Here is a 26659-nt window from a genome sequence, read left to right on the forward strand (position 1 = left end):
TTAAAAACTTTTACTCAACTCTTGATATGCGTGACTCTCACTTTTACCACAGTAATATTTAAACATAATTTTTACTTTTACTCAAGTTTGACTGCAACACTGCACTACTTTTTTACAGAGGATGAGGAAAATATAATTTGTGTTATATTTTACAGAACTACATGGCTTTTTGTCTTTTACCACTCCAAGAAATGATAAAATGCGACCTTGACTGATTTTGTCAAATACTTTCCAGCAGTAAAAACAAAGTACTAACTACTCTAGATTCTATTTAATGAGTCAATATTGTTTATATTTACCTCCAGTAATCTATTATATATTAACAAACCAAAACATGATAAACATGTTTATCAGTTTATTCTATGTGCGTGTGAAAAAATGATGAACATCCAGTTGTGGAGAGAGCGGCACATACACAGCGCATCGATGGGTGTTTCATTACAGGACAATGCCAGTTTAAAATGGGCGACTCAAAACAATAGACAACAGTGAGTGTGTGACTGGTGATGTGACACAAAAGGAAAGGTATGGAGCGTGTAAGCCAGATAATATCATAAAGTCAACTATCTCAATTGAATGTTATCATGCAATGCATTGAAAACACTAGCTCTTTTCAGTGACAGTGTTTGGTGTAAGGTGACCAGATTTCTGAAATGAAAACCGGGGACATTTACAGTTTTATGGTCAATATATCATTAAAATATCCAATGTTTGTGTGCGTTTCAATGTTTCCAAAGTGTTGAGCAGTTTAATCTACAGCAAAACATCATATTATATCAGATCATCATATGAGCCCTGTTTTCAGATTTGTGATGATGCATTCTTCAGCTAATCCAAGAGGGTTTATATGGAGATTATTAATTTAAGGAACATTTCATTTTCCAGTTAATCACAAACACTCAACATGAACACAGCTGGTTCTCCCTTTACAGCATGAAAAATTGTAATCTGAAAAGCGACTGGTAACTACAGCTATCAGATAAATGAATTGTATTGAATAGAAAGTTACATAAAATGAACATACTCAAGTAAAGCACCTCAAATGTGTACTTATGTAAATTAATTGAGTACATGCATGTAAATGTTTTTAACGTCTGGTCACCCTTGTATAGTGTGATACTGCTCAGGGACTCCAGGTCAACATCAGCATGCGGCCATGCTGGGTCAATGTAAAAAGGTATCTATCTGGGTAAATGACATATCAACAGACGTTATATTTAGTTTGCAGAGAACGTAAAGCGTTCAACAAATAGCACATTTGTTGATATGCGGTCGGAAAATAATAAAATCTGGTTTCTACTGAGGGAGATTAAAGTCTAACATCACCTCGGAGTTCATTTTTAATCTACTTGATTTACCTGGGCACCACCACCAGACGTCTCGTGAACCTTCAATTTGAGTTCAACGGAAAGCAATCAGCGAACAACAGCGGGGTTGGGCGGCAGGAAGTCGTAGCGTAAACACGACAAAGTAGTGAACAAAATCGATACCGATTCCAGTTTGTATTACATGCTATGCCATAAGTGAAAGTATTCATAACAATTGCGAATAGAGGACAGTGAAAGATATGAAATAAAATGTTTGAGATATTCGAGAACCCCCCTCTTTCCGACAATGGTACGATCTGCCATTGTGACGTTTTAAAAATTCAGCAGGCAGGCTCGGCAGTTGGCTCGGCACTCAGAGAAGAAAATCCGTTGTTGTGGAGAGGAAGAAAGGCTCAAGAAATCCGAGGAACGCGAAACGGACAAACCACGAGCGTTATCCCCCATTATTTTGCGGGTCGTTTTTCCTCCAACTTATTTTGTCGCGTTTTGTTTAGCTAAAATGGCTTGTGGAGCTACGTTAAAGCGGTCGATGGAGTTCGAGGCCCTCCTCAGTCCCCAGTCTCCCAAGCGGAGAAGGTGCAATCCACTACCGGGGACTCCTAGCACTCCGTCCCCGCAAAGATGCAACCTCCGTCCCCCAGTCGACAGCCCAACGCATTCGATGTCCCCTCAGTCGATCGGAGGCGAACACAGGCTCACTCCAGGTATGAATTTAAGACCGAATTGGTATTTTTTCCTGCGTTTCAGGGTGGGTGTCATGGGGGAGGGGGTTTGGGTGGAGTGGAATGGATAGCTAGCTAGTTGAGAGAATCAGAATGGGGGTTGGAGGCTAAATGTTAGCCTAGCTAAGCTAACGTCAGGAAGGGGAACGTCGTCGCTAAGTTGCCGACACAGATCGTTTTTACCTACCGTAATAAATCAGTAGACGCACAGAAGCAAGAGTGGATGTTTAACTATGTGTATTTGTTGGTGGCATCTTGCCAGCTCATTGTATTGTAGCACAGTAAGCTTAGTTAGCATCCATAAACTACACATTTGCTAATGAAAATGTTGCATTCAAAGTTCTCTCCATAGCTAAATCAAATAGTATTTCTTGCATTGGGGATATGAAATATCTTGAATACCTAGCATGTACAATCTGCAGCTGTAGTATGGAATATAACATTACATCTGCTCAATGAAATATTAATTTTCAAACTGATGGGATTAAACAAAAGAGCCTCTCATACTTGAACACCTGGGTGACAATCTATCCTGTTGGCTCTCTTGAGAAGACAAATGGCATCACAGCAGCAGGCACATCATTGCAGGATGTTAATTAGGAGCTGCCTGGGTAATGTTCCTTGGCTTTAGTGCCACAATTGTCTAACACTGAGGTGGGGGTTACCATCACGCACCACAACCATTTCTTTTTCCTCCTCAGGCCTGGAGGGCATTGTTCATTTCCTTTATGTCTGTACTCCACACTCCCATTGACTTGGCAAGCTCTGCTGTGAGTGTTGGACGGGTGTGGGGTGCACAAGTAGACACAAGATAATTACCTAGATGTCTTCACTGTGATCCACTGAGGCTTATTGTATGTGCCAGTCACTCCGATTGGGGAGAATGATAGCAGTGAGGCCTAATCCTTACGCTTTTTGAATTTTAATTTAAAAAAACTGCTGGATGTCCTTGAATTTATTTGATCACTTCATTGCTGTGATATGTGAGAGGATTACAAGATACAGACAGCTGTACTACCTGTGCTAAGCTATGCTGTTAACTCCTAGATTACCCACAATGTGCACCCCACTGCATATGGCACAGCATTTTATTAAGCACATGGTTGCTTATGGTGCCAGTTAGTCCTCCTCTTGCTATGAAGTGTATCGCCTTCCATCCTACCACTAATTGACAATTCCAGTGACAATTGGCAAAATGGCACCAGCCCACCAGCCAAATGTTGGCAGAATATAACAGTGGCTGGTAGATTTTTAAACAAAATAATGAGCTACTATTAAGTGGCTGGTGAATCTGACTATTTATCCTTCAGTGGCTGGTGGTTGTTCACATTTTATAAAGATAATTTCCCGTCCTGGTTATGAAATTCACAATGCATAGATGCATTCCTAAACCAGTTTTTATTGGCAAGTGACTGCTTGGAGAAGAAGTGTTATGATTTAAGAGTTCTCTTTCCATCATACTTAAGAAGTGGGGTAATGTCATGTGTCATATTTTCAACTTCTTTCCGTAACATAACCAACTATGGCTTGGGCAAATGCTATGTTGCTGCTGCATCACTGTCAGGCAACATCCCCCCATAGTCCTGTGCTTCTCGACTCTCAGGTTTCAGTTGGCATTCTTGATGGAAGATTTACCTGAAATATGAAAGTGCAATGTGAGCCATAAGGGAGGATTATTTTCATTAAAACAAAAAATCTAACAAGAGCCCACATTGTCCCAAGTTTCCTACTGGCAGTGGTTCTCAATCCTTTTGAGCCACGACCCCTTAGAAACACAAGCAAACAATGTATAAAGAGCGCTCTTTAGTGTGTGTCTCCAATCACAACTTTTGTGCATACACACTCTTACAAAGAAGGCTAATTATATCACTGGACCTGCCATTGTAATGTTAAAAACTAGTCTCCCCAATCTAAAATATGTAATTTTATTCAGACGCCCAGGCTGAGAATCAATGATATAAGCGACACAGCACATTTTGTGAGAGCTTTGCAGAGAGCAAGCATACATACACACTCGCACAATTGTAGGTGTTGATGGTGTCGCGTCACAGCTGGCTTCCTGTGAAATGTATTTATTTCTGCTTCTGGTGAACTCTGTAACTCATTTTGGTTAGCTAAATCATTTCCTTTGATTTGGAAGTGTTTTCTTTCTAAGGAGGTACAGGGCAGTCCTTCGCAGTTGCAGATCCTTCAAGATGAAGACATATTTTCTTGCTCCAGATATTGCTCACGCCATTTATGCAATCTGACTTCCTTATCCTTACAAAGCGGTATTCATATTGCAGCTATGTTTATGTTGGTACACAAAATAAATCATTAGTATCTGTATTTTCCAGGTTGTCTGGGCCGACATTGCCTATCTAGCCTGGACTTTATGTTAAGAATCCAGCCAGCCCCTTGTGCGTTCCATTTCTTTCGGGGCCTCACTGTTGAGCTGACTTACAGCACAGCAGCTGCAGGGGTGAAGTAATGTAGATTTGTCTGCTGCAGACATGAGGTCCAGATACAAGGTATTCTACTCACCTTCACCCAGAAAGAGGCCCCTCCTGGGACTGGCGCTGCAAGCCTGCCTTTTCTGCTGTGGTTTGCCAAGTGAAAGCAGTTTTGTATTTAGCGAAAGGTCAGCTGTCATCCCTCCCACCCGTCTCTACCCACACATGCTTTCCAGCTAGTCAGGTTTGCTTGTGGCGAGCAAGGCTGTGTGTGCAGGCAAGACACAGGGATCTGACACTGCCATGGGTATCTTTAGGTAATTATTTCATAATGTAGATAGGATCGCCCAGCCTGTCCTCATCTACCTCATTCTTTGAGCTGCCAGTCTGGGCTTGTGCTTAGGTCAAATTTCCAGTTGGTACAGATGATGCTGGTGTTTTCCTTTTTGATATGGTGTAACGTTGAAGGCTGGCAGATCCTAGTTCAGGCCCTAAAACTGGGGTCAGGCTACAGGTTCCAACTATCCTGGGCTAAACTCTGCCTGCTGGCTGGTCAGGAACCGTACATTTTAACGTTACGGAAAAGATTTGTTGTGTTTTCCTTCTTGGTTGGCACTGACGCTACATTGCTTCTAACATATCCAAACCACTTTCATATGACTGACGCTGTATTACCTTTCTTCTCAACAATTGGCTCGGCTTTGAGGATAAGGCATGTTCATGTCCACCACTACCGCTTTTGTGCCCCTTGGTTCCACTCATTTCATTTTCATTTCAAACAATGGTTTGCGTTAAAAAATGGGTGTGCACTTTATATGCAAGCCCAAAGACTGCAGGCTGAATGGCTGTTGCGTTTATTTCTGCTGTGTGATAGGCTGCTGGATCTATTCATGTCGAGTACAAAATGTCCAAAGTTTATCCTCATTACCAACATATTTTCATGACGATCCCGTATTGAGATGGTTTTATGGCCCAACCTTAGTTGCTACCTCTAATTTCTGCTGTTTTCTAACAGTGTTCACTCTTAAATTCTTTCTCTGCAGAAGAGCAACTTGACCTGTAATACATCACAAGCTACCTCTTGGTAGTTGGGACATTCGAGACCCACCTCCCCCCACAATCCTTTAGCGGTTCAGGGTGAAATGAAATGAGTCAGCTTTGTTTTTCTCCCCAACACCATGTCCAATCTATCCGGCCGATCTCCCTTTCGTATTCACTGTTTAGCCTGTGCCTAAGCCTTTTAGCCAAGGCTTTCTCCCCTGTGCTCCCCTGTGCTCCCCTGGCTCCCGGAAGTCTCTGTGATTGATTGCTTGGCCTGGTTGTGGCAGGGTCATTGTTGCCAAGCAACGCCCACAGTTGAGCTACTAGTAGTTGGCAGAGCTGGAAGTGACATGCAGAAGGAGATGGTTTTCACTCGCCAGTCAGATGTCCAACTACCTTGAGTTAGAAATTAACTACATTTAGTTTTAATGAATGCAGGTTTCACCTCTTTGATTCTGAGGATGTACATTCAACCAACTGGACCCTTCAAATGATGCTGCTGTCACATGTTTCAGTACAGTACAGTATGTTCCATACAAAATGCTAAGTAATAGGATTAGACAGTTGTACAAAATAAATTAGTTTTGGTTTTAGTTGTCTCTGGAGGTGGTATCTTGCACTTTCGTGCTGATACCGTCTTTGTCACATTTCTAACAGAGGTATTCCCCCAGGAAACTGGTAAGCAGAGGTGGTAAGATCTCCAAACCTCACCCTTCGAAACATAACAAATATCAAGAGACACAAATGAAAGTGGAGTTGTTTTATTGATATTATCTTACTTGAGATTGATACGTGTTGTTAGAGTAGCATCACTGCTTGTACACCTCTGCTTGCGTGGCAAATGTATTTCTTTAAATGTCCCCCGTGTGTGACTGCCTGCTAACTTCATCTTTCTCTCAGATAATGCAACGTGCTGCTCCGATTGATTAGTTGGGGACTGTATTTTTTCTTGCATCAAATCACACACTAAAAATGCCAAGATTATCATAGCCAGTTATTTGATTATTATAAAATTCTGCATAATACAAATGTATTAAAATATAGATAGATGGAGCATAGCAATCAAACCTGCTTCTAGTCAATTTTTATTAATCTACCAACTATTTTGCGAAAAATCTGAGCTGAAGGTCGCAGCGTCATTGTTTGCTTTTCCAGACCTAAATTCAAAAAAGATGTTTTGTGTACAATGGTATAAAACAACGAAAAACGGCTCGCTCAAATGTGAAAGACTGGAAACTGTGAATATTTGCCATTCGTCCTTGAGAAATTACTTTAGTTATTTTTGATGAATTGTTCTGGAAATCTACTAATTGTTTCAGGCCTAGTTGCAGCCTCTTTGTGGGTTGGGACTGTTGTTGTTCTTTCTGCAATGACACGGCTTTATTAAGAGTGAAAAGCCCAGTGGTAGCTAAAGAAACAGAGAGGCCACATACTGCAGGAGGAGGGGTCTAAATGCACGACCGACATGGTTTTCTTAAAATGGCTCTGTGGAGAAGATCCTGCTTTCCTCACCGTCCAAACAAGCTTACTGATGAGCAGGGTGAGGTGGCAACATGGCCCCCAGCTCCCTTCCCACCCAAGATAAATGAGGCTCGGCTGTCCAGATAGAGGTGCAGCATGTGCAGAGACTTCGCCTCCTGTATGTATTGAATAAAGATAAAGTCCCTTGTCTACATTTGGTTATCAGCTGTGGTTGAGGCCATGGTGTTTATGTCTTGTTTTTCCCAGGACTTTTTTGAACTTTAACCTTATAATAAGATATGTGTGGGCTGACTGTGACCCATGTCTAAGCTGTTTTGACGCTGGACAGCAGGGTCGCATAAGGTTCATCCTGAGCAGGAAAAATTGGCGATAAGTGGCTTGCTACTGTGCAAGAAACACATCTTGACCCCTCATAGATTTATGCATGTTTACAATGGTTCCTTTTATTTTATTGACGTCCATACCTGCAATTTTTACATTAATCTATGAAGTATGAATCTTAGGGCTACAACTAATTATATTCTTTTTATTGATTGAACGCACAGTCAATTCTTCTGCTAGGGCTCTCTCAATCAAAACAAAAGACATAAGTAGTGTGGGATCATGGGAGTTGCTGTCTTCATTCTTAAGCAATCACCATTGCTCATGAAAATTTGTATGACTCAGGCAGCTTTACTCATGATTTGTTCAGTCACGTTCGTTAATTTGCAAAAGTTTAAGCGGCATTCGACGCACACCTTGAGTAAAATTATGTCTTTCTCTTAGTTAAAGCATTGTTGGAAACCTTTGCGATTAATGTCGGTGTAGTCATTTTTAGCCGTTATAATGCAGAAATGTTACACATTACTCCAGCCAATCATTTATTGACTAACAGGTTAATTGTTAAGTTAATAAAACATTAGGTGGTGAAAAATTCCATTTGCAATTTTCAAGAGTTCATGGTAACATCAGTTTGTTTTGTCCATCCGAGAATCCGAACCCCCCCCCCAAATGTTAATTGTTTTATGATGTTCGACTAAGAAAAGCAGCAAATAATCATAATTAAAACCTGGGCCAATCTAATGGTTGCCATTTTTAGTCTAAAAAAGTCATTATTTTGTTTTTTGTAGACTTCAGAGATGATGAAAGCAGCAATCTTTGTAATACAAGAAACAACCAAATTCACATGACACTTGTCATGGTATACATACTATATATGCTCAACGTTGGTTTACAACTACAAAATGTCAACTGTTAGTGGCAGACATGGCCCAAAACACAAATCTTGGATGTTGGAGCTTCCTTTAATGTACTGACATGGACAGCCAACAAGAAGGCATTGTTAAGCCACTGGTACAATCGAAGTGAAACAGAAATTTAGTGTGTTATTACAGGTAATATGACAGGTGATTGTCACAGCATGCAAAGAGCAAAGTTATCCAAGAGCCTTGTTCACTGCGCCCACTGAGATACTGATGAACTGTGCTGGCATGTTGTTGTTGTTGTTCTTTTATCATGTAGGCTTGAGTGCCATTTTCTTGTTTGCTTTCTTTTCTTATTTACAACTTGGCAAGATTAAATGATTGTGATACCAAGATGCAGGCAGTTCGGAAAAGAAAAAAACATCCTCAATCATGTCCCTGGATGAACAATAATTTACCAAAACTATTGTTCTTTACATTAAAATAAAGCTTTTCTGTTCATCCTTAATGGAGCAACAGATCATCTTAAGTACATGTACATTTTGACTTTTTCATCACAATGGGAATGGGTGATTGTAATATGAAGTAATGTGATTTATCAGGGTGGTACCCATACAGTATGTAGTTGGCCAGTAGCTGTACTTAACAGTTAGGCCACAAGCACTGGTAATCAAGTTTAGCATTTAGTGAGTCCTGTTATACATCATCTGTATCTCAAGGATCAGGTTGCTTTACTGTACATCCACAAAAACCCCAAACATCTGTTCAGCCACTAAACAGGCCTCAGAAGAATGAGAGGCTTTTATTTTGTTACAGCTTTGTAAAGAACGCTGATTTATGTAGCAGCCTTAACGTTAGAGCTTTTTCACCAGTTGTAGCTTGGCATGATGCAGGCGTCATGCAAAACATTGGAAGAGAAGTGAAAGTGATAGTCACAGGATCGTAAAGTGTGTCTTAAGTCAGCTTTGTGTGTGTGTGTGTGTGTTTAACAGCTGTAGTAGGTATGTTACAAATATCAGTGTTTCACACTTGTACTTCTGTCGTGCTTTGTAACCCACATTAGGTGTGAGAGCACAGAACTGTTCATGCTGGAATACAGACGACCACGTATGAATGTAATTGTTGTGGGCGTGTGAAAGAACACATGAAAGGCTTGACTAATAAAAATATAGTAATTTAATTCTTGTAATTATTCACTGTACAGCTCACTGAATACAAAACAATATTCTGGGACAACTACTACTGGGTTGCCTGAATATATTTGGACAATCAAAATAAAGTGTTGAACAGAGACACATTATTTTAAAAAAAAATCGTTTTAGTTTTGCCGTTGTGTGAGCAAAGGTTTTGATTGCTGCTGCTTGGATTTCATTACAACTTGCATTGTTCAAATTAAGTGAGAAAGTTGGGAATGCATTTGCTTTGGCAGCCCACTGGGAGCGCCGCCAAACAATTGAAATATTGTAGTAAGCCACCATGGTAAAATGGTATGTGACAATTGGGTGTTTTCTTTCCTGGTTTTAACACTTTCCTTGTTTCTGTTTGCTCCCTACAGAGCAGATCTTCCAGAACCTCCGTCACGAGTACAGCCGGATCCAGAGGCGGCGGCAGCTGGAAGGGGCCTTCAACCAGACTGAGGCCTGTAGCTCCAGTGATGCCCCCAGCCCCAGTTCTTCCCTCAACGCTCCCAGCTCCCCACCAGGTAGGAGAATTTACTGTTGGCTGTACAAACACAAACTGTTGTCTTGTGGTCAGGCACAGCTCTCATGTGGGTACAGGACGTTTCTCCCCATTTAAACTAGATGCTAAATATGTTCAGTTAGGGCAGCTGTTAATTTATCTAGGTCTGACCGTCCAGTTATAGAACTGCCTATTTTTAACTATCGAGTACAACATTTAGTCATCATTTAGACCATTTTGGGTCTTTCTGAGGGCTTTAGGAGTGTGTTGGACCTCTGCAGGTAAGAATTTTTACTACACCAACTAAGACATCAAAACCTTCCCAAAAACAGCATTGCATCTCTGTAAGCTTTGTCTAAGTCAGTGCAGTTGCCTAAACACTAGTTACAAATGATACGGTCATTCATTCTGCACAGCCAGTCAACAGACCCACATGACAAACCCAGGTCTCAAGAGACGGGCTTCTGCTGCTCATCAAAACAAACACAAGGGCCAAGAGATTGTGATTCCAGATGTGACTTTAGGGAAACTTTGTTGTTTTTTTGTGCCAAATCCAACCCACTCCGGTCATGGAGATGTCTTTTTCATGTGAGAAAGTTTCTACTATTTTCATCTCCTCAAAATAATGTCACATGTAATGGATTTGTTTCAGATGGAACTCCAGTTAAGCAGTACTTTCATGCAAGCATCATATCTGAAATGATAATAAATCAAACTTCTATGACTTGCACCAGTGCCATAGAATAATTTACTCAACTGTGATTTATGTGAAGAGTTAAAAAAAACAATTTAAAAAGAAATGATGGAAGTTGTCAAATGGAAAAAATTCAAAATCACTGAAGATTAAACCCAAAAAATAAAAACTGCAGTTGTATTCTTATTATGTACTGAAAGGTCCATTATCCACTTACTGCTGGCACCTGAAATGTGTTCGTTTCAGTCCACTTTGTTCCTTCATATTGACAGACATGGTACATTTGCTTTTTGCATCTGCTCCTCTTTGGGAACATATTTGTGCTGCAGCAATAGTGGTGCAGTGTTGAGCACAATTTGGCAGTTAGAGAGCGATATGTAATCCAAGCCCCAGTCCTTCAGGCTCCTGTGTTTTTCCCCTCTCGCTCTGCAGGATGGTCTCATAGATCACACTGACTGCACTGTTACTAACCCGGCCTCTTTCTGTCTCTGAGACGGCCATTAAACCTTCATGCTCTGCCATCCTCGGCTGTGATTTACAAACATTTTAGTCTGAGCGGCTCGTAGCAGACCTCAAAGACCACTGGGTAAAGAATCGTTTAGCTAAAGTCGGCTCCAGTTGCACCGAGACTGAGACATTGGGGACACTCGGAGAAAGAGCTCACATTAGTGCTGCATGACCCTGTTGGCTGGCAGAGGTGAGAGACGACAGGAAGCAAAGCTGTAAATTCGCACCTGGCTGAACACCTATTTCTGGAGAGAGGACAGTTCTGTCTGTGTGACTAATGGCTGTGCTGCAGATGTGAGTGATTCAGCTGTTTCTTAGCTGATCTGATGTTGTTGTGTTTCTCAGGTGCCTCAAGGAAGGACCAGCCGTCGTTTACACTGAAGCAGGTGAGCTACCTGTGCGAGCGGCTGCTTAAAGACCACGAGGAGAAGATCCGGGAGGAGTACGAACAGATCCTTAACACAAAACTCGCAGGTAATGTACATTCCTCTTTGGATATGAATAAAGCTGGAGTTTTTATATCGGCATTCACATTTCATCTGGACCGCACGTTTTACATTCTGGCAGTGACGTACAGTAAATGTGCAATAAGAAACATCCTGCCTCCTCCCTTATGAATATCCTTTCATATAATAACTGATAACATCTGCAGCGCTGGCACCCGTGGCTCCCTCTGAGTTTATATATGCCTCTAAATGCCAAGACTGTAAACAGGCAGGGAATAAAAACCATGAAGATGGAATGGTTTTATTCAGCAGCAGAAGTAAAACTATATTCAGACCACGTCCACATTTAGGTGGTTAAAGTCAAAGAAACATATTTTTCTTTTTGGCCCTCACTGCCCACTAAACTGACATTTTTGTGACCCAAAACTGAGATTTTCCAGAGTCTATAAATTCTGAAATGCTAACTTAGCGTTATGGTCCATACAGGGAGTCTACCCAGTGACAGTTGTGGGGGCACATGGGAGTAGACTAATGTTAAGAGGACAACTTTTAATCCTAACCTTTTCTGTGATCACTTGTAAATGTCAATGCAGGTGATCACACCATATAGCTGTCGTTATTAAGCTCCGTTTATGTTGACTTTGTCAGACATCTTGATTGTAAGATAACAGTTCGATCGGCGTAGATGCTAACGTAATATTCATTTATTTGGAACGTTCTGTTTTCTTACAGCAAATGCAGAAAACTGTTAAAAATTAAAATGAGACTTTGATTTGCATAGTTTTCTTGCTTCACAGCTGAAAAGTGGCAGAGAAAAGGAAATGCAGCCATTTTCCAGTTCTGCGCTGTGATGCACGAGCAAACGTGGCCTCTTTTCAACATATTTTTAACTTAGCAGAATGTGAAGTCTGTCCGAACATTTTAAGGGTTGCTTCAGCTCAAATAGTAGTATACATACCCTTTTGGTTGTTTGGTAATTAACATTAGCTATTTTGGCTGTAAGCCTCTCAGCTATCGTGTAGCAAAGTGTTCAAAGACGAGTGCGGGGATCAGAGACAACACAGTAATAAACACCACATTAAGAGTAGCAGTGTCCACTGATTGGCTTCAGGAAGTTGAAACATCATTTTCTGGGACAGTATTTTAGTTGGTTTGGACGTTATGCCAGATTAGTAAAGATGAACCTTACATCTCTGTGGCTTCAAACATCAACACAGCTTCAGTATCAAACCAACTAGTTTCAACATATTTTTAGCGTGCAAGAAGACCTTTTCATTTTCACATGAATACTGTGTCTTAAAGATGAGATGAGCTTTCTGCCCTTTCTGTTGTAAAATCTACATCCTCTCTTTCTTCTTCCTCTCTTTCCAGAACAATATGAATCTTTTGTGAAATTCACACAAGACCAGATCATGCGAAGATACGGCGCCCGGCCTGCTAGTTGTAAGTATCTTAAACCACCATTGCCTTCAGAGATAATCCGTCAGAGTTTCTTGTATAATCATCCCTACTATGATTTTAAAAAAGGTTGATCTGATTGTTATCGTGTCTGAACGCAGCACTCATCTACAGTATCAATCATTTTCTGTTTCAGATGTCTCCTGAACTCACACGATGAGACCCCCGGCTTCCTCTCACAAGATGGCTGCTCTTCTACTGCCCCCCTCCACTTGATTTTCATTTTATTTACCAATTTTTTCCCCCCCTCCTCCATCTCAAACTATATGGGTGCCATGGTTTATCCTCTTTTTAATCCAAAAGTTGATTTCTTACTTCGAAACTATTGCTGCTGGCCAAAAGTCAGAAGAATCTGAAAGATAAACAATGTATGAAGCCCAACCCTTTTTTCTTTTTTTTTTTTTTTGCCCTTTTCCTTGTTGATATACTCTTTCTGGAAATCCTGACTAAAGCAGATCTGTGTCAAATCTCTTGCCGGCGCTGTAGAAAAAGCTTATTGGCTCATGTGATCATCCTGTATAACCTTTCCAGCAGCTGTATTTAAAGGCTCCTGCTTCTCACGTTGTCCCACTTCTTCCCCTTCCTTCCCTCCCTCCCTCCCTCCTCCTCCCTCCTCACAGCTCTTTACCTGAGAATGTGGATTTTTCTCCCTTTTGAAAAAAATAAAAGTTCTGTGATTAAAATCTGCCGTCTGGGTTGTTTTTGAATGTGAGTTTTTAGCAGTAGCGGAAGTTGGCGAGTCGACACGGTCTTGGAGCTTTTTGATTGTATCACATGATCTTCTTAGCCGATCAAGTTTAGCCAGTTGTCAGAGTTGTAGATTTTTTTACATTTCCATTAACTGAAGCCAGTGGTTCCCAAATAGTGTGCCGTGAACCATAGATTATTATTTCAATACATTACTAAACAACAAGTAATGAATTAGTTTTGAAAGCTTTTAGGGAAAACGTTTAAGGGGAGATTTTGCACTGCTACGAAGACAGGTGTGCTTTGAGATTTTGGCTTACCCCTTGGTTTAGCTTGTGCATTAGAGGTTAGTACAACCACTACTGTAAGCACCTACTTTGCAGGACTTTGCATTTTAGCTTAGAGAGATGACATCAAATGGGATGAAGGTGAGTGAGGATGACATGCAGCAAAGGGCCACAGGTCGGATTCAAACACTGGGCTGCTGCGGTGAGGACACAGCCTCTGTACCAACTGAGCTACTGGAGCACCCCTAACTGTGATGAAAACACTGTAACCCAGAGCTGAAACATGATCAACAGGAAATAACTTTTAGATTAACTATAAATTTAGGTATCTGTTGTTTTTAAATCATTTTAAATTGGATATCTTGGATTTATTCTTTTGAACAACGATATCAGAAATTGTCAATGTTGAGTTAGGATACTGCAATGGTTTTTTTGTGTGTTTTTCTGAGATTTTACACAATCGAGACAAATGATTTACAGGTAATGAGAAGAATCGTTAAGATACTGTTGTTATTGATACATTTTTTTGCACTTATATGAATACAGTTGTGCCTTTTCTGATATATTACACAGTTAATTGTGAACATCTATTCAACACACAGTGAGAAGAATTGTTAGTAGCCGCCCTAATCTAAGCAAAAGGTCCATAAGATAGTGGCGAAATAAGTTAATGTTTAAGTTTGCACAGGTATGAATACAGTTGTGCCTTGACCACAAAAAGTTTGAAAACTGCTACTGTAAGCTAAGATATGACATTTTGTTTTTGACCTTGAAAACTGATTGAAAATACAATATCACCCTGAGCTGAAACAAATGATCAACAGAACATAACTATTTTAAACTATTTAATGTTTGAGTCCCTTTTCTAGCAAAAAAGCCAAATATTGCCTTTTAATCAGTATTATCTGCTTTTATGTGTCATTGTTCTGCCTGTTTATTTATTATAATATTACTATAATTATATTGTTTATGGCTAATTATAAGATTTGCAAATACACGTCCAGGTATTTTATTTTGTAGCAGCCTGAATGTAAACACTTAAAGCCATTTTATTCTTCCTATGTGTGGACTCTAGCGCCTCCTTGTGGTGCGTGTCAGGTAATGCACCATTTCTATTAAAAGGCACCTGAACCTGTGTGCACTTAACTGAATGAAACAACATAATCTAGTTGAATATATGACTCTCTGGATCAAACGTGGTCGTATTTCATTGCGTGTACACGTCGGGTGTGTGTGAGTGTGTGCAGAGATGGTGTGTGTGTGTGTGTGTGTGAAGTTGTTCCCTGATCCTCCCGTCTGTGACGTCACAGCCCCCAGGTGTGGCAGGGGAACAGGTAGGCTGTTGTCGCGCAGGCGTCGGTATCACTGCTGTCGTGTGAGACTCTGCTGTAGCTGAGTGTACGAGGGGCGACGTCAGAGGTTTGTTTGGGGCGAGGAAGGAAGTTTGTTGCAGGAAAAAGCAATGGAAGGCCTATAATTATCTCCAAGAGCTTTTTTTTTTTCTCTTCTTCTTCCCTCCGACCTCCCACGGACGGTCGGGACTCCGCTGGCTGTCTGGAAACATGGAGCAGCGGTGCTGAAGTCGTTACTGAACAGTGTTTTTTAACCGTGGCACCGCGCGTGAACCTTTGCACTTGTCATCCCGCACGTCGAGCTGCCGGTGCGGGTTTAATCGAGTCGATATCTGATGAGTTTTGGGAGCGCTGGGAGCTCAGCTGCACTCTTCCTGTTGAAGGTTTAGGTGAGTAAGGCCGAAGTTCATTTGAATTTCATTGAGCGCCAAAACAAATATTAAGGGAGCCTGATGTGGACTGGATTTGAAAAAAAAAAATGGGATCAGAAGTGCATGAAATCAATAGTATTATCTTCAGCAACGCCCTGTAAACAGGAAACGCTAGTTAACACGGTGAAAAGGCTGCTGCTCTGTTCTGTAACTGTATTCTCAGTCAGATTATGTTTAATATGGAGAATAACTTACTTTAAAACAAGTACAGTCTCCTCCCAGATGTTAAAAGTGTAAGAGTCCATGTTTAGTGACAAAGCTTATGATTTTTGTGCATTTAAAACCTTAATTCAGCAAGGAAGTGTATTTAATTACCCTTGAAATACATTTTAAACGGGAAAATGTAATATTATAATAATTATAATAAACTTTATTTATATGGCATCACCAGAATATACAAGCCAATCACAAGGAAGCCCAGTGTCAGGGGAGTTGGGACAAGAAGAAAGAAGGAGGAGGACATTAAAAAACACAAAAAGATAATATGAGACGTTACAAGTAAGATGCCATAAAAGCCATAAAACAAAATCCCAGAGAAAAGGAGAGCGAGAGGGAAAGCAATGTAAAAACAGAGATAATAAAACAATAAAATCAGTAACAGATGATAAGAAGCCCACATCACATCAGAGGAGTTATGAACAGATAAAAAAACAGTAAGAGCAATGAAAAGAATAAAGGGTAATAAATAGATTTTTAAAAATTATTATTATTATATTCCATTAAATGCTTTGGGTCCATGTGAACAGCTAAGTTTGAATCTCTAATCAGTCTGATTTCAGTCATACTTGAAGAAATATTGAACATGTAACAGCATAAAGTGTTAATGTATAAAGTTGTTACAGTTGTAACATAAAATAACCAAACAGGAATCTCAAGCAATTAAATATCTGAAAAATCAAAGCAGTTTTATCACATTGATGCAAAAATCTGATAAAAACCCTCTAACAGTGAGCAGTTGCACCCAGAGATATTAAAGTGTTTGCTTCCACGGCAGAAACAGTATAAAAATCTCTACTGGAAGACAAATATATCATCTCAAGGTGTGCACGCCATCACTAAGTCTGCCTCTGCTGCGTAGGCCCGGAGCAGTGATGGGGGACATCGACCTCGAGCAGCAGGAGCCGTTTCCCGTGGACCAAGATGGGAGACGGCAAAGGGACGCGGAGGACGAGCCCGACCGCGGCAGAAAGATGGGATGCTGTGAGAAGTTCCAGCACTCTGTCTCCAGATGGATGCTTCCAGAAGACAACCGCAGCAAGTACCTGGAGCGGGCCAACTGCTGCCCGCCTCCCATCTTCATCATCCTCATCAGTATTGCAGAGGTAGCACTGCCCTGAATGTACACGACACACATGAGCGCTGATCAGTATGGATTGTGTGGATCTAATTATACATGCAGCCTACATTTGGCTTATAGCTGCCGTGGTGTTAATCACCGTATGGATCTGCTGTGACTGTATTAAGTAGAGCAGATACGGGAGTGAAGTTACAGAGGACAGAGTCGGATATCTTTGAATCAGGAGCTCTAGGAAATAATTAGTCTGTTTGTAGCCACAGTATCTGAGAACGAATGGTTTTCACGATGACAGAGCTCTAAACTGTGACGCTCTTGTTCATCCATGAGTTTCTTTTCTTTCCTGGCATCTGCGCCGCCTCCTCTGAATGTCCCAATTCATCAAGCGCAGTCCTCACTAACGGGGAAGTAGGCACCGTGTCAACGAAGACACTGAGTAGTGGGTTCGGGTTTGAGCTCGTACAGTCGAGTCTTCGGAGATGCTTTTCCTGAATGTGTAAACAGAAAAATCCTCTGTGGTTTTTTGACTTTATAGATTCAGGTGAATAAAAACATCTGGTGTGAGTGTGTGGCGGGTCAGTGGGCGATTTGTTGAATCAGCAGAAGCAAAGTTAGAAGCTGTGGCCTGTTTTTCCCTAAAACTATGACTGCACTGACTATGTCCTTCGTCACTACTTTAAAGGGGCAGTTCACCCCCAAATCCAGGAATACATGTTTTACCTTCAACCTGTAGAGCTTTTTATCCATTGATATTGTTTTGGTGTGAGTGGCCGATTTTTGGAGATATCAGCCATCACCTGGTTACCCAAGATGATCCTCAGGGCTCGCTGTGAGCAGTTTCTCATGAGAGATATTTTCCTTTCATGTCACCGTGGAGAAGGAAGCCGACATCCTCTCATCCAGCTCAGCCGAGGTGGACGCCGTTCATGTTTACACCCCGCACTGTCATGAGGACGAGCATTTCCTGATACAGTGTAGTTCAGTAGAAAGGAAATAGCAGATTATCTTGAGTAACTGGGTCATGGATGATATCCCCAAAACTCGGCAACTCACACTGAAACAGTGTAGATCGATAAATAGCAGTAAAGTGAAGAGGAAGATGTGTTTTTTTTAAATTTAGGGGTGAACTGTCCCTTTACGCTCATGTCAACAGGAATGCCTGTATTTTAAACAAACCGTGGGAAGTTTAGTTTCAGTCCAGAAAACACTTCTGAGCAGTCATATCAGAAGGGAAAGTCTTTTAATTTGCATATTGATTGATTAAATGCACCTTTGACATTGTTGACCAGTTACAGATCGACCACTGACAACTTTTTTCTTTACATCGTCATGTCCATTTGCAACACCTTGCTTTCTTTTTATTGAGATTTTCAAAAAAAACACAACCCCACGGTCGGACAGACATATTATTATTATTATAACTATATTTATTACACATTATTAAAGTAAAATATACACCTGTGTAAAGTAATAAAGTGAGGCAGAAACAACTTACCTGTTTAGCAATCTAATGTAGGTGTAAGCAGATAGAAGTGTTTGTCAACAATAACTTCTCCTGTGGGCACCCAGAACAAATAATGTAAAATATACTGTATATTGATAAACTATTACAATTTATCTTATAGCTGCTTACAGACATTTATTCAATGTTTACAGTGCTTATGAATGTCAAATCGGTGGCCTTCAAAGACATATTATGCAACAGCTCTGCATTAAAATGTCTAAAAACGACTTTTGTTATATACTTCATTGAGTCGTGTTCTTCCAAATGTGCGTTTCATTTGGTAGCCGGGGAAACATCAGCTGATACATCAGAGAGTGAGGAAGAGAGTTGGCAAACCTGACCGAGCGTAACGTGAATGAAACTTTAAAACTTTAACCTCGTTCGTGAACATTTCTGCCTGAGTCACGTCAGACATATTTTCATCTGCTTAGGTGGCCGTTTAACAATGAAGACAACAACTCCCACGATCCCATGCTACTTCAGTTTCATCAAACCATGTCTTTTGTCATTATTTTTATAGAGAGAGCCCTCGATGAAAACATTTCCGATATTTTGAAATCTGCAAAATCGCTGTTAAAGTCAGTTTTTACCCACTGGCCCCATGTTGCAGTCAGATTCAGTCGAAGGCTGCTGCTTTACTCTTTTATCGGAGTGTTTTGCACACTGCCTAATTATACTTCAAGATGAACAGCTCACTCTTTGTGGCTCACAGATGTCCAGTGTCACTTCATTTGAATGTCTGTGAATACTTAACTCTTTATTGATCCAGAGGAGATTGTTCCAGGGCTGCAGTGCTCCCTCGCTTTATATTCCTACAGATACGTGCATTCAGGCATCTGAGCTCCACACTGGGGGATTTTATGGGATCCGTTCAACACACTTCAGCATCTGTATTTCTGATTCACTCTTCACGCCTTTATTTTCTCAGCTGTTTGGGGTTTAGCTTCTGCCCTCATCCCTGCTGCTGCTGGTAACCTAAGGCAGGAAGTCAGGCACCAAAATAAAATGATTTGACCTACTTTAAGACTTACCTTTTGTGTACGTTTTCTGTCTTTCATTAGCTGGCAGTGTTTATCTACTACGCGGTGTGGAGGCCTCAGAAGCAGTGGGTCACCCTGGATCAAGGCATCTGGACCAGCCCCCTCACATACAAGCCTGAGAACAGGCAGGAGGCATGGCGCTTCATCTCCTACATGTTCGTCCACGCCGGGTAAGCGTCCGCAGACCTTTATAGAGACCTGAATTACATGATGAAAGCTCGAGTCAGTGTGGGTAGTTGACGAATTCCCACTAACACTTTACAGCAAAGAATCATGGCCGTGCAGTAATGATCAGTCTGGGTGAAGCTCTTGATCTTTAAATGCCGTCAGAGGCGTTGATTCAGTTCTGCGGTCATGTTTGAGACTGCACGATTTGTCTGTGTTTGATTTTGAAACTTCCGCCTTTGCCGCATTACTTCATCTCAGTGTTTTTTAACTGATGCACCACAGTCACAGCTACAAAAAGCTGAATACTATTAGCTTGAAAAGGAAATCTGCCTCCATCGCTGTTTTTTTAAAGAGATCCTGTACATGAAAAGCCCAGACAGCCGTTGCCTGTATTGTTGGCACATCTGTCCAAACACTGTAAAGTCATGTGATGTGGCAAGCAAAAAAAAAAAAAGACATGAGCACATAAACCACAGGGACACAGGAAAACCAGAAATCATGAGCACACAGAAGCACATAGGAAAACTAGATTAGTAAAGAGGAACAGTGGTCACAGTCACCCCTGACGGTAACTGGACGAAGCTTAACAGGATGTTTGCTTAAAGGATAAAGCTGGTGGTGTTGTATCTTTCTCTGTCCACAAATCCCATAAAAACTACCATTGAATTGAACTGTGTAGAGAGATATACAGTTAACTTCTTCATCTGTGCTCTGAAACTGAAAATTGCAGTCCAGGAACTATTAATAACATCTCAATGAGCACAAAGTGACGTGTTCTTTCATAACAAGGAACCGAGGCACTGGATCTGACCTGTTTTCAAAATAAAACATTATCTTGCAATCAATGATTATTTTTGTTACAGGCCTGAGCTCGATTAGACAATTAAAATATAAATACTTCAAGAATCAGTTGAAAATAACTTTTCTTGCGCAACAACGATCATTCAAAGAGCAAATCGGCCTCTGGTGCTTTCCAGTCCATTGTGCCACTTCCTCTTTAATTCGAGCCACTGTGATCACTGGACAAGTGAGTAATCAACTGTAGTTTGTCTTGGGTCAATCCCAGACACACACCGTGCTGCTGACAGAAATACTCACTACTCACTATGTGTTATGATTCGCAGCTGAGAATAGCCCCCAACAAAAACACATTTACTCCTGTTTGAGGAGTTTTAAAGGAGCAGTTGACCCGAAAGTGAAAAGTTTCGTCGACAATTTCTGAAACTTCACAGCAAAACAGCGTTACAGCATTCTCCTAAACAACTGAAGTAGACGGGGAGTTGTATTAGGAAGCCATGAAATATCAAACTGATTTGAAAATACGTTATTAACAGAAATGTACTGAAATCTTCACTGTCGCTGCTGAGCTAAAAGTCTGCAACTGGTCTGAAGTGACACACTGAAGGTGTAAGTACTGTCTCTTTAAATCAATTTGGGATCTCAGGGCTTCCAGAAACATGGATTGTACTGGATGAGCTGTACGGAGGTAGTTTTTACGTCCTTCAGCTGTTTAGGAGAATGCGGAAATTCTGTTTTGCCGTGAAGCTCCAGCAATGTTTTATGGCAAACTTCACCTGACTTTTCATCTAACTGTTTGTTTAAAAAAAAAAGTACGTTGTCAGTGGGAACAGTGGGTTTGGGGAAGTGTTGATGCATTGATGGTTGCGATCTTACCCTTTAAAACCCCTACATTGTTTTTAAATCACTCATCAAATGAAATCAACACCTGACATTTACAGTAGGGCTGCAGGTGTTTCTGTTTTTTTGTTGAGAGTACATTCTACTTATTCCCCACGTCTGCCTCCCTAGTGTGGAGCACATCCTGGGAAACCTGCTGATGCAGCTGCTGCTGGGCATCCCTCTGGAGCTGGTGCACAAAGGATTCGAAGTGGGGATGGTGTACATGGCAGGTGTCCTGGCAGGTGAGCGTCACCTGTTCCTTTTCCCCCCAGATGCCGTAAATGTAGCACGGTTGGCTCTGTCATTACAAAAGCACTCAGACTTCTAACATTAAGCATCTCAAAGTTGTTTTTTTCCTGTCAGCGTTTGTGTCTCGGCTCTCAGAAATGACACTGATTGTAGAAATTTCTGTCGTTCCTCAGGTTCTCTGTGCAGCTCCATCTTTGATCCTCTCAGTGCTTTGGTGGGAGCTTCGGGGGGCGTTTATGCCCTAATAGGAGGTTATTTTATGAATGCAGTGGTGGTAAGTTTGCGATCAGATAAACAGGAAGAGCTGATGTTAACATTTCAGTCTCCAAGTACTTTGTTGTTTGTGTGTGAGAGAGGAAACTACTGAGCACATATTCAATCTTTTAGATAGCGGCTTCTCTTCCTCTCGTCCTAACCCTTTAATTCAGTCAAGCCTGATCCAATATCAAACTCGATAGCACCGTATACTGTTTTACTTTGTTTATATTTGGCGGACCCTGCCACCTTTCTAGCTTCAAACAATGAATTGCAAATATACATGTAAGAATTCTGAGTTTGAATTTCTTCTCCAAAACGACATTGTGCCCCTTTAAGTTAAATATTAGTGTATTATTCTTTAAATCTTGTGTCTGTTTTGCTTCACAGAACTTCCGAGAGATGATCCCTCTCCTCGGAGTGTTTCGTATCCTCGCCATTGTGATATTTGGTACGTTCTCCTGTGTGTTTTCAACCCAGTGTATTATTTTCTAACTGCTGTAACCAAACTTAAACATGTTGAATTTAATCCTGTTCTCTTTCTCTAGTTGGCACAGACTTTGGATTTGCCTTCTACAGAAGATTCGTCAACGACGATGATGGTTATAAGGTAAGCTTCTTCTTTTTTTCCTTCGACTGTTCAGCAGGATAAATAAACAAACAAAGGGTCTTGCTTAACCTTTTCAGATGTAACAAAGAGCCTAAAGAGGGATCCAGCTATTCCAGCTAACCTCCCCCGAGCTGATGGCTTTAATTCGCTTGTGGCTACAGACAAGATCAGCAGCTCTTGCCAGCACATGATTATTCATGTAGATGCATAACTCTGTGTGGGCACGCTCTAATGGACACAAAGCAAACACACTCTCCGAGTAACTCACTTCTATTTTAATCTGTGGTGACCTTTGTAGTTTGACTCGGTAGTTTCAGTTTAGATTAGTTTTGGTTTCTTCCTGCTTGATGAAGCTTGTTTGGCTCTCCAACTGATTACCATCGACTCTAAAAAAACAGATTCCTTATTCCCTCCCCCACAACACTATCTCCCTTCTTTTCCCTTCCCCTCAATTCACTGTTAAACTGGTCCTGCAAGTTTTTTAGGTGGTTCAGTGAGGTCGGATGACACTGCTCAAGGGTCCGTGCTGCATTTAACTCTGATAATTAGGCCTAAAGGCTAACTCTGAAACCTGACACCTCACATTTCTCTCCTCTTAGGTGTCCTTTGTGGCTCATTTTGGAGGAGTCGTGGCCGGGATGACCGTCGGCTATGTGTTCTTCAGCGCATACAACAAGAAGCTCCTGAAAGACCCTCGTTTCTGGATGTGTATAGTGGGCTATGTAGTCTTTGTGCTCTTTGCTGTGCTCTTCAACATCTTCCTGAGCCCGGCACCATAGGACCATGAAGCTGCATTCACCAGCCTTTTTTTTTAAAAGTTAACACTAAAAGCCTTAATGAGACGCTCAGGAAGATGTGTGTGAGCAAAGATGCTCCTCAGGGACTTTTTGAACGTAGTGCACAGGGTGTTAAAATCAGATTTTACCCTTTTTAAAGCTAAATGTGTAAGTTACAGTAAAAGGGTGCCTCCTGCTGGTGATGTGTAGCATTGCAGAAGGAATATTTTACATTTTAGACAACGTGCCTTTGAAAATACTTTTTTTTAGAGCTGAATAAAATGTTTTGCTATGAGTAACTGCCATTAGTCATAATTACATAGTTGATCTTTTTCTGTGTTTAAGTTTGGTCAGAAATTGGTGAAAAGTTATGATCACTGTTCCCCAAAGACCAAGATGACGTCCTCAAATGTCTTGTTTTGTCCACGACCAAAAGAAAAATCAGTTTACTGTGATAAGTAAAGAAGAGAGAAGATATTCACATACATTTTCTGAAAAAATCTAAACTGATTAATTTTTAGGGGTGTCACAGTATCGCAACTATCCTTTATAACCATGATATTAAAAATGAAATATTTATATCATGTTAATAATGCACGATAACATCATCTTGCCTGAATGTTAGGGCTTGTGCGTCTTTTGTTTGAGTTCACCTGGTCGCCTTTTCACTAGTAATCGAGTAGTTGATAGTAATTGTTGATTTTTACAGTAATGGTTACAGACTGTCTACCTACACTTGGTATTTTTTTGCCACACACAGTTAAAGATGGATAAATGCTAGCATTATTTTTCAAATTTCTATAGATATCATGATAACATTATCGTGAATTCATTTGGCCACGATAATTGTGTAGTAACCAATTGATACTCTGATAGCGCTATTAATCTATTATCAAAATAGTTGCCGATTATTTAAATCGTTGACAAATAAGTGATTAATCGACTGAACTGTTGCAGCTCTAATGGACTTTCAGTATTCATGACGGGTGCCTTAAACATGGAGAAGTCCTTCACTGTAGGATTTGATGAAGACTGGCTGTGTGACAGCACTAACAAGAGGAAAGAGTCTCAGGAAAAGAGGGATGACTGTCCATGTTGGTGTTGCCTCTTCCTTTTGTAAGCAAAAGAGCTGGTTTACCATCAGGACTTGGCTCAATGCCTCGTCATTGTTTCAGCCACATCCTGTTGACAGGAAGTGGCTAATTTCATGTTAAGTCGTAAAACAAATTGATTTTTTTTTATCACACTCATTGTTTCGTAATCTCGGAAATACAAATCTTTAAACATGAACATCCAGCTTTTGGGAAGTGTCTTCAAGTAAATAAGTTGTTGGTATAATACAAAACTCCTCCTTAACTGGAGGGATATTGGTGATGTTATAGTCTCATAAGTATATAAATAAAAACTCTAATGCTGTTTAACATCTGATGTACAGATCTTACTTTAAATGTTAAGTAAATGTACTTAATTTATCTAAGAGGACCAAAGACTGTTTGGTTTTGCATCTCCACAGCTCATTGTTTAAGTGTTTTTAATACAATCTGATGTTTTTGTATTTGTTTTTTGTCATACAGAATCTGAACTTGAGTATTGATTTTGTCTGATGAATATGAACAGAGCAAACAGTAAAGCCTTCATTTCCAATGGTCTTCAATTAGCAGACAGCACAGTGTTTGTGCAGCAGTCTGCTGGTTAATGCTGCGGGGACGTTATAGCAGCGACTGCTCTTTCCAGTTTACAGTATGGAAAGTTCCATAGTTTCCAAACGCAGCTCATCAATATAACTTAGTGCATCAATATTCAATTATCATGAACTTGTTTGCCTCGACCCTGAACACTAGGAAATAGCATGTTGCATTATGTGGTACAACAGTCGTAAAGTGTTGACTCGTCTTTGCATTGACTTCTCTTTCTGAAAATGTGTAGATTCCTATTTAAAGACGCAGTGTGCAGGATTTAAAGTGATCTTTTGGCAGAAATGGAATATGATATTTCAGAATTATATTTGAATTAGTGTATAACAGCGTTACAAAAGCAACGTGTTACAGTAATATATTACTTTTAGCGGTAATGGAGTAATATAATGTAAATATTTGTCTGCCTGCTCATCCCTGTGTTCAAGGCCATTCCTTTATTTAGAAAGATCGAGGCTATTCAGTTGTTCAAAATAAGTTGTTTGGGCATTTAGTTGAAAGTAATTGAATAGTGTAATAAGTAATATATTACTCTAGGTAGACAGTAATATTGTAACGCTATATATTACTTTAAAATGAAGGTAAATAGTAATATGTAATATATTGCATTTTTAAAGTAACTTGCCCAACACTGGTGGTGAGTCCCCCGTGTTCCTACAGCATCCCAGAATGGACAAACCAAACACGGACTCTAGAGAGGGCTTTCTCTGATTGTTTGGATTTTTAGCAGCCACCCTAGGAAAGGGTGAGGCAAGGGTAATTCATTGGTTTCAATCTGACTCTTCACTGGCAGATGCCATTAAATCCTGCACACTGGCCCCTTTAACTAGTTAACCTGGAATTTATTTTAAAATACTAAAAAATAACACTGGGATCCCAGAGGTCCTCAAGACAGCAGACAACGTAGCATCAACTAGTCATTTATTGAAAGAGTTAAGTTAAAGTGGCAATTGTATGAAATACTTTGCTATATCTTAATCATTTAAAAAAATAAATTAAAAACCTATATGCACCATTGTATTCATTAGTTTCATTTACAAATAATGATTTCAGTTACTTAGATTTATGAATGTATATACATTTAAGTATTTCAATGGTTTCATTTCTTTTCTTACATGGCTACATCTTTTTTCTTTATACATGTACTGAATTTTACATGGCTTTACATTTATCTGATAGTTTAAGATGAAGGTTTGTTCTTATAAGCAATTTCTTAAAACTTAAAATATGAATCATAATAAAAGACAGGAAATCCCACCAAAATTAGTTTTGTATTTTGAAAGAGTGAATTGCTGGAGGACTTCCTGGGGCTGTAACACATGTGAAAATTGATTGCAGTGATTGGTAGGATAAGAGGGGGAAATTGCACTGGGATTTTCCCAATACCTCACCCCAGTATGACCCTCTGTACCCCTAATGTGCCAGACTGGTTTGAATCAATCGTGCTGTTCTGGGCAGAATGGGATATTTTAGGTCAGAGGGGAAGGTTCATTTCAGGATCACATTGAAATATTGCACTGAGCTGGTGGTGGTTTGCTTTTCCTCCTGATAACATTTCATATCATATCATGGGTGTGGAGCTGTTAATATCATGAGTGGCATATTTATCACACAGAGGCATTTAAAGGAATTTATAACTGGAACAGTTGACATGCACACTG

General features: G+C 40.4%; 2 protein-coding genes across 2 annotated transcripts; both read left to right on the top strand.

Annotated features, from left to right (window-relative positions):
* Window positions 1-1656: 1656 nt before the first annotated feature.
* akirin1 (akirin 1) lies at window positions 1657-13633 on the top strand. Its single transcript, XM_084358144.1, has 5 exons — window positions 1657-2032; window positions 9742-9888; window positions 11413-11541; window positions 12885-12956; window positions 13108-13633. Exons 1-5 carry the CDS (start codon window positions 1828-1830, stop codon window positions 13116-13118), a joined length of 564 nt encoding a protein of 187 aa, XP_084214270.1. The 5' UTR covers window positions 1657-1827; the 3' UTR covers window positions 13119-13633.
* Window positions 13634-15327: 1694 nt separating this feature from the next.
* rhbdl2 (rhomboid, veinlet-like 2) lies at window positions 15328-24941 on the top strand. The gene is made up of 8 exons (XM_084357005.1): window positions 15328-15686; window positions 16807-17050; window positions 19588-19736; window positions 21544-21656; window positions 21837-21937; window positions 22309-22369; window positions 22467-22528; window positions 23128-24941. Exons 2-8 carry the CDS (start codon window positions 16820-16822, stop codon window positions 23305-23307), a joined length of 897 nt encoding a protein of 298 aa, XP_084213131.1. The 5' UTR covers window positions 15328-15686; window positions 16807-16819; the 3' UTR covers window positions 23308-24941.
* The last annotated feature ends 1718 nt before the right edge of the window (window positions 24942-26659 follow it).

Source organism: Pagrus pagrus (assembly GCF_965226575.1).
Source record: "Pagrus pagrus genome assembly, chromosome: 7".
NCBI lineage: Eukaryota > Metazoa > Chordata > Actinopteri > Spariformes > Sparidae > Pagrus > Pagrus pagrus.